The 8,837-nt window shown below is 38.2% G+C and overlaps 1 protein-coding gene across 1 annotated transcript; it reads right to left on the bottom strand.

Moving 5' to 3' along the window:
* On the bottom strand, positions 1-8,084 carry LOC115973882 (putative 1-phosphatidylinositol-3-phosphate 5-kinase FAB1C). The gene is made up of 11 exons (XM_031094128.1): positions 6,863-8,084; positions 5,722-6,519; positions 5,466-5,619; positions 5,025-5,369; positions 4,038-4,793; positions 3,597-3,928; positions 3,386-3,512; positions 3,085-3,249; positions 1,430-2,953; positions 1,030-1,296; positions 1-482 (listed from the first exon to the last, which is right to left on the bottom strand). Exons 1-11 carry the CDS (start codon positions 7,456-7,458, stop codon positions 228-230), a joined length of 5,319 nt encoding a protein of 1,772 aa, XP_030949988.1. The 5' UTR covers positions 7,459-8,084; the 3' UTR covers positions 1-227.
* Positions 8,085-8,837: the final 753 nt, after the last annotated feature.

Raw genomic sequence — 8,837 nt, 5'->3', positions numbered from 1 at the left:
AGACCAACAATATAACCATCTCTTCTTGATTTCAGTGTAAAGCCTCTCATTTGGGCTAGTTCTGCCCATATACAGAGTGTACAAAACAAGAAATAAAAAAATAAAATAAAAAAGAATTCATAGGAGGAATCTTACTTTCCTTTTATCTGCAATTTCAATCCCCCCTATTCTTTATTGACAAACAGATGCATTTTGGAGTGTTAACAAAAAAATTGCAATGATGCAGTTCATGATGACCATTGATCAGGTACAGTGAGAAAATAGGTAGTCATCGCCTTCCGGAATCTTTTCTTGTATTGTTTGGGAGAAATAATGGTGGGGGAAGCATTTTTTGGACCACCAAGTATCCCAGATGCCTTCACCCATGTCTCCAAATGTTTGTCCCAGGTATACTGTCTCATGAAATCAATGATCCCTAAAACCAGCTCTTTGCGTTCATCGTCCACCCCAACCAGCAGGGAATAGTCCATAACATCCACAGACTGAAGAAACATGAGACGGGAAAAAAAATCATTATATATTAAATAGTGCTTTAATGACAACAAAATCTATAAGCCATTTTATGATTTTTTTTGGGAATCCTATCCAATTCCAACCTTACACTTTATATTTAGGTAAAATATTGACAATAACCAGACACCATGGATTTCATATTGGCATTACCTCCCATGGACTTTACAAATGGGCAAAGAGCCTGTTGGCAGATTTAACTGTGTTGAACAATATGCTGACATAGTTATCCATTTCAAGTTATTAAGCTCAAAACCAAATAAAATGTTCTACATATAACTAGCTACTTGGTACGAATTTAAATTTAACAGATGCATCATTAGAAATATGAAACCAAGGGGATGTCAATGATTTCTAAAACCTCAAAAGAGTAAGTTTCAGAAACCTAGGGAATGTCAATGCGAACTATATCCACAATTATAAAACAAATTAAACCATTAACTTTTGTTCTGATTTCAGTTAGGATCAAATTTGATGCTATTATAACAATTAGAAGATTAAAAAATAAAAAAAGATTACCGCCAAAAATGATGTATCATTCCAGACAGCTCTTTCTAGGCTTCTCTTTGCCTTGCTTCCAAGAAATATAGGTTTTGTACGTAATGTTTCCAACAAATTCATATCTAGCAGTACTTTGTTTGTCCCTGTTGTATCTGAATTATAGCGTGCTCGTGCAGAGCCCTTGAGATCATAAACCCTTGAGATATTTCTCTTGAAAAAGAGGTTCTCCATCACCATCAAATCCATTTTTGTTTCCTTACCACCTTTTAGATGTTTTACAGAGACCTGCCATCACATCACTAAGATGAGAATCACAAGAAGATACTACTGTTGGTCTTTGCACCTTATACCCAGATTAACCCACCCGAGTGCAGGCACACACACACACACACCAAACAAGCAAAGAGTTAGGCCTAACCTGATAAATGCCAAGAATTTTTGCAAGGCAAGTTGGGCTTCTCGAGCTAAGAGATTCTGTCAAATATTTAAAATATTGAGGTGCAAAATCCGCGAAGGAATCCAACTCTGTTTTTGTAACCTGTTTTATAATGAATCTTTCATCCAATGACTTGGCAAAATATACATTGCTTTTCCCCCCTTGTGCACTCCATGTCTGGCAGCGGCTCAAGGATCGCACAAAATCCACTTCACTTGGGCAGCATTTTTTTCTTAGAGAGTCAAATTGCTTGGCAAAATAACAAGTGACTGAAAACTTTACTTTGCCTCCACCAGTTGAAAACTCATCCTCAAAAGATATTGTTAAATGAGGAGGTCTTTTGGGATCCTTAAAAAAAGTACCCATAGATGATGAAGCATCTTCAGATCCATAACTACCATAATGGATATAATCAAACTCCAACTGCCAGGCAGAAAAGGTGGAAACTGCAGAATCTTCTTTACTGCTCTCATGGGTACTCCAGCTTCCCTCATGCTCATTCAATTTATCAGCAACCCAATCATTATACTCCTTGGAACTAAGGGCATACGAAATTATACTAGTGGGTTCATTTTCATAAACGGCAATAACTAAATCGTTGTGGCCATTTTGCGTAAGCAGCAGCCGAGCACCTTCAGCCATATGAGATGCGGAGGAGATAAATGATGGTGTGGAACCGCCTGTTAAGTTTAACTTCTGTGTCTCCCATGGCAGCATTTGGGAGTAAGTCCTCATTACATTGGAAAGAGGATCTCTCACCATACTCCTGTAATCTCCAGAGGCATGGAAAGATCTAAGAGCCGACAAATGCAAGGAAGAGGGAGGCAATCCCTTCCGGATTCTTTCTTGGACTCGTAATGCAGAATCAAAAGAATAAACTCTCACTGGTGACATTAACCTTCTAATAGGAGGATTATCATTTTGACTAATCTGCCTGACAGATCCAGCTTGGAGTTCGTCTGCATGTGATGAATGAGGCTGAGCTTTCATTGCAGGTTGATTAGTACCCGTCCAAGCCGAATCTATTCTCTCAGATAGAGTAGACTCATTGGGGGATAAGCTTTCACTTAGTGTCTTATTTACACTAACTTCCCCATCTGAATGTTTTTCCTCCACTCTGACATGATGATGACGTGTGGTTAACATCGAGTCTACAGCAACAGAAGGTTCAAAGGGTGGTACATTAGGCTGCGCCTGCTCTGACTGCAAATTGTTGCCAGGAGGCTCATGTAATTTTGAAGAGTCAGAATCCTCATACCCAGTACCAAGCATGCCATCCTTATGTGATAACTCACTCTTAAGCTCTTTCAGCTGGGCATAAGATGCATCCCCTTGTGCAGCCTTTGAAATAGAACTCTTTTTAAGGAGAGAGTCCAATGAACAAAGCCGCTGATCCCAAACATGTGAACCAACTAAAAGAGAGCGTCTCAAGCGATTCAATTCCAGAATGTCTCCAGCCAGCCAATCTGGCTGTGAAGTCTCCATAATAGCCGGTTGAAGCAAACCCTATTAAAGAGGAGACAATTATAAGCTGAGAGTAATATTACTTGAAAATCAAAATAAGAAAATATAGGCATTCTACAAGGTTAAAAACCAGGAATCCTGTAATGAGAATATTAAATATTGTCAGTACATACATTGTAATCATTTCTTTCCTTTTTAAGCAAGTCTTTCAGCTCCATGATGTGGCCCTGTAAGTCATTCGTGTCCGAACATTCATTTTCAAATGACTTACATTTTTCTTCCAAGCTATCAAGTACATCAGATATCTCGGCATACAAGGTCTCCATTTTATGGACAAGCTGTAGCAAAAGGTAGTAGGTTACTAAAATAGTGATCCCAAATACTCACAAAAGCTACTATATTGGCTTTATGTTTACTTATTTAGCATCAGTTCAAAATAATTGTGTAAATAAAATTTCAGGTTCATAAAGACACCTCTGCAGCCTCTTTTTTTGTCCACTCATGTTGAACATGGCCATTGAATTCAAGCACTGACGGTGGCAAATGAACAGAAAGAATATCGATTGGGGAATACCGGAAAAATGCAACCATGCTCCCAAACCTGTTGAATTTGATTGTCAACAACCACTAATGTGGCATTCAACAATTGAAATTTAACAAGAGCTCCAAATCTGATAGAATTTACCCATAGTAACGGAGACAGTCCCTTTGCAATGAATGACCACAGGGTGCAACACGATTAGCAGTTGCATGGTTTGAAAAGCTAAGTTCCAAGAACTTTCCAAAAGAAAGTCCCCAGGCAGCATCTGACATAACCACTCTACGAGTAGCTGGTGGAACTCCATCCACATGGGCACACCTTAGGCATCGGTGCCACATCCAGATCTTGCCATCCCGTTCCCCAGGTAGTATTATATCCGGAAGGCATCGAACATTGATTGTGAGATTTCCCTGCTGATGGGTGAAACATAGGACATGGGCCTCAACTGGCTCTTTACATGATCGACAGCAACATGCCTAACAATTACAAGTTCTATTAACCAACATAATTCCACTTTATAACTGAAATTTAGTAAAAGAGAATAAATAATTGAAGTTTAAACCAAAGGAAACCCAAAAGATTTACCTGGACAAACAGGTCATCACGCAGATATCTCCCTAGAGGCTTATCAAAACAACCATAAAACTTTATGCGCAGGAGCCGAGAGCGTTCACATACAATTCCTTTCAGCACACAATGGCTTGAAAATGATACCAATATACTCTGGTGAGTTTCAGCGGCTGAAAAGTATTCACTAGAGACTTCGTTTTCATCAGCCCTTTCAGATCTTGTAGATCCATTCATCTCCCCAGCAAGCGTCTCATCTTGGGCCATTGATTCTTGTGGTTCTTGTTGGGAAAGATTTCTCATAACAGAAGGAAACACTCTGGGCCCTTTAAAGTCCTCACACTGATTTAAAGTGCAAGACTCCAAACCCACACAAGATGCTATATCATCATAGCATGCATCAGTTGGTGCATTTCCAACCCTACAGTTCATGGAACCAGTTGGATGAACAGGATCAAGATGCCTACCCAATAATTCCAATCCTTCAATTTCTGGATTGAGACCCACGATTTCTTCATCTTGAACAGAGTCATCAGTCAATGCTGGGCAACTGGTTGAAGCAAGAGAATTAGGGACTACAGAAATAGCTAGATCAGGCGTTGTTGTTCTCTCCGGTACAGAAATTGAGTGTTTAAGGGTCATCTTAGGCAGACTAGCACCCTCATCAGCAAGAAAGGATGTCTCAAGAGATAAATGATAGGCTGCAAACACTGCATATTGAACAACATGTTTAACTTTCTTTAGTTCGTCACGACATGTGCCCTTCAGCAAGACCTGCAAATGAACCACAACAATCTGATCAGAGACAGAACCTATTATTTTCATACTATGGAGTATGGACTTAACCAATACATGGAAATTCCAATCATAAGGCAATACCAATAAAAGTGGGACAGCTTGAAATACTGGCAGATAGCCCCAATCAATTTAACACGCAAAAAATAAATAAATAAATAAAAATAAGAGAGAGAGGAAGCATGCTCTTTCCTAAATAGAAAATATTACCGTGCAACCTAAGCGCCTAGGACAACCTTCAAAAAACATCAAGGTTTTAGATGGTTTTTTGTTGAACTGATTTGCAGTCTCATGTTCTTCAGACACTCTCACTAACCGGAACAGTTCACAATGTCCCAACCGCGCTGTAGATATTTTATCAATTGATGGAGTAATAATAGCACCAGTACACTGTGCTATACGCTCCAGTAATGGCCTCTTAACATTCAACACTAACGAGATTTCCCTAGCTAGCAGTTGTTCTTGGGCATATGAAGATACGCTTTTTTCTACCAGCAGAACGTTTGGTCGAAGAGTCTCAATTTTTGAAATAATCATCTTGAGATGATCCTTTTCCTGTCAAAAAAGCAAAGCTCAGTAGTTCATCCCTATAACTTTTTATTTCACTGCACGAATAAAGGGACCAGTGCATTAAAAATGAAAAATAAAAACCTGCTGTAGTAATGTATCGAAAGAAGCCAACTCATTTGGAACTTTCTGGTATTCAAGGGCTCCTCCTAAAAGAAGTAATCTGGGATTTTTGTATTGCGAGGTCATGCGCTTGTGCTTGATATTTTTGGTACAAACTACTCCCTTTATAAGGGTGCTGCACACAACAAATCCACAAATTTAATGGCATAGACCTGCAAAGGAAAGGATCTGAACTATTTATAAAATGAGTATCTGAAAAACCTTAAACACATCATACCTCTCACTCGGACTTCCTGATGCTGCACATTTAACCTTTACATAATCAACAGGATCCATGCTGCCTCCTCTGCTAGTATCTGGTTTAACAAAATTTGCTGCTTGCCATGCTAATGTTGTAACTATGTTGAGCCAGTCCTCAACATCATTCTCTTTGCCCACTTTAATACCCTCCCCCTGTAAGAGCTGTGACACAAGAGCCCTAAAATGCCCATGTACCACTGCCCTGAGAGGTTCCTTATTACCCTCATTTTGTTTTTCCTTTGCTGGAAACACACTAACAAGGCTGCTACTGGACGAGAACATTGCACCTGAATCCCCAATATCATCATCATCGTCGTCGTATGAAAAGAAATTACTCTCCGCCTCATCATTTTCATCATCAGGCAGTGGGGGAAACCAGATAAGACCATTGTTTTCAAAATCCAATGGCCTTTCAGACTTCTCATTCTGGTTCCGAAAAATTGCCAAGTCATCAGAGCAATCATCATTGTTATCTGGATCCTCAGACCCTAAATCAGGCTTTCTCAAAATAGCCAGGATTGGTTGATTAAAGGGACCAACATTCTGAGAATAAGGGCTTCCCTCTTGCCCCTGCTGTACAGAATTCCCAACTCTATTAGAAGTAAAATTAATCCTAGAGGGGCTGTCTGAAGGGCTTGATCCCACTGACCTACAACTGTAAAACTCATGTCTAGCTCTAAGACTACTTGAATCTATATCTGAGTTATCATGACAGTATTCACTTGATGGGCTGAAAAATTGCTTCCCAGAATCCTCTGCTTCGTCTTCATCACTCCTACATTAGTAAATAGAGATTTTCTCACACGTTGACAAATTGACTTTAATAAAAGAGAATGGGATTGTTTTCGTGACACAAGGGAATCATATGTCAAAATTTTGAGTTCTAAAGTATCAACACATTAGTTTGTCTTACAAAATAGGACTATTGACAAGATAATAATAACATCAAGGATACTCAAATAAAATTCAATTATCTTTGGTAGTACACATTTACAAAGCAAACAACAATACGAAAACTCATTTCACTTATAGGTAAAACATATAGCAAACTCTAATAACCTTTTAACTTCATCTAACTAAACAAACTTTCAAAAGCACGAATAACCATGTGGGATTACCTGTAGGGAGATCGACGAACAGATTCAGGAGATGGGTGACCGCTAAAAGAGGACAGCATCATCATGCTCCTGCTGCTGATCATTGTATTTGGCGAATACCCATATTCCCGGGTTTCAAGATAGTGAGCAAGTCGATCACGCCGAATAGATTCGCTCCTGATTCCTTCACCACTACTACAAAAAAAAGGTGGTGGTGGTGGTGGTGATGGTGGCTCAGGACTCTCTCGCGGGCTCTCTAGCGGAGACACAGCAGGATGCACTTTCTTACTACTACCACCACCCTTCCTCCCTGTAATAACATCTTCTGCACCCTTTCCACTACAAAGCTTGCACCGCTTAATACTCATACTCCCACCACTACCCAATTCAACAACCGGAAGCTCATAGCCCCCCCGGATACATTTCCCACACACCCACCTGCCACAACTCCGGCAAGAGTAACTATTTTGACTAAGCTTCATATTGCACTCACAACAACAACCCATTTTGGAATCACTAGTAAGCATTTCAAATCCCTTAGAATCACTTGCTACCCAAGAAAACCAAGAACTAAACTTCACTATTAGATTTATTAGGGACCTATCAGGTATTCCCATAGAATTTCAAAACTAACCCAATAGCAAAATCCCCTTCACCTCTCCCTCTTTCTAAATTTAGTATCTCTTAACTCTTTTTTGGTATAATAAAAAAAATAAAAAAAAACAAATTTTGATAATAAAAACTAAAACCCCACAATAAAAATAGCGGGTGATTCGGATGTGTGTCTTTTTTTTTTTCGTTTTTTTGTTTTTTGCTTTTACATATATTTCTCCAAAAAACACAAAATATGTTTATTTACAACAACAAAAAAAAAAAAAAACACATCACACATCTCTCAATAGTCAATCCAACAAACAAACGAACATCAACGAACAATAACAACAACAACAATAATATATTTTCTTTTTTACCTTAAATTAAAAATCAACCTAAACAAAAAAAAAAAAAAAAAACAAAAAAACAGTTTGCAAAATTAAGGAAAAACCCTAACCGATTCCGGACTCCTCAAGAATGCATCCGGTAACCGATTCGAGCATCGCAACAGTGATACAACAGTGTAACGAACCATCCAAAACCCGAAAACGACACCGTTTTTGCTGTTGTTAAAGAACAAGAAGAAGAGAAAGGAAACAGCGTGTAAGAGAGAAAAGGAAAAGGAAAAGAAAAGAAAAGAAAGGAAAGGAAAACAGAGTGTGTGTTTGTTTGTTTTTTAAATACTGGGAAGAATGAGAATCAGAAGAAGGAAAAGAAGGAGTACGGAGAAGGTTCCCTTTCTATCGGAGGAGGAAATGTCTCGTTTCTCTACAACCATTTCTTCTCTATACTCTAAAACTCTCATTCAAAAAAAAAAAACCCTATTTTTCTTTCTTTCTTTCAACCTTGTTTCTTCGCTTTGCTTTTCTTTTCTTTTCTCTTTGTTTTTCTTTTCTTTTCCCTTCTCCACCTTATTATTTGTTTAAGAAAGGAGAGAGAGAGAGAGAGGAAAAGCACTTTTCTTTCTTTTTTTTTGTTTTTCTTTCTCTTTCTCTCTCTTGCAATTGCTAGCTTGCTTTGGTTGAATATTAGTTTAATGTGGAGATGATTCTCTTTCTATGATTTTCCTAATGGGGGGTTTGGTTTTAATTAATTACACATTAATTGGGAACTGTTGCTTGGTCACCATGATGCGTCATACAGGTTTTTTCTTTTCTTTTCTTTATATTTTTCTTGTCTCCTACTCTACCTTCCAGCTTTTCTTTTCTTCTCTCTCTCTCTCATTCTTTTGCAGTGTGTTCTTATAATTTTATCCATTTATTTTAGAAGGAATGGATTGGATTTTACAATCTACTAAAACTTTTTTTTTTTTTGGTAAAAAGTATTGCAGTTCAAGTGACATTTTTTAATGTTTTTAATAAAAATGATAAAGTTTTCCTTTGAAGGAATCTTCATTTATCCA

This window comes from Quercus lobata, chromosome 1 (genome assembly GCF_001633185.2).
Source record: "Quercus lobata isolate SW786 chromosome 1, ValleyOak3.0 Primary Assembly, whole genome shotgun sequence".
Taxonomy (NCBI): domain Eukaryota; kingdom Viridiplantae; phylum Streptophyta; class Magnoliopsida; order Fagales; family Fagaceae; genus Quercus; species Quercus lobata.
The sequence above is the reverse complement of the archived record's forward strand: the minus strand, read 5'-3'. Positions and strand labels throughout refer to the sequence as shown.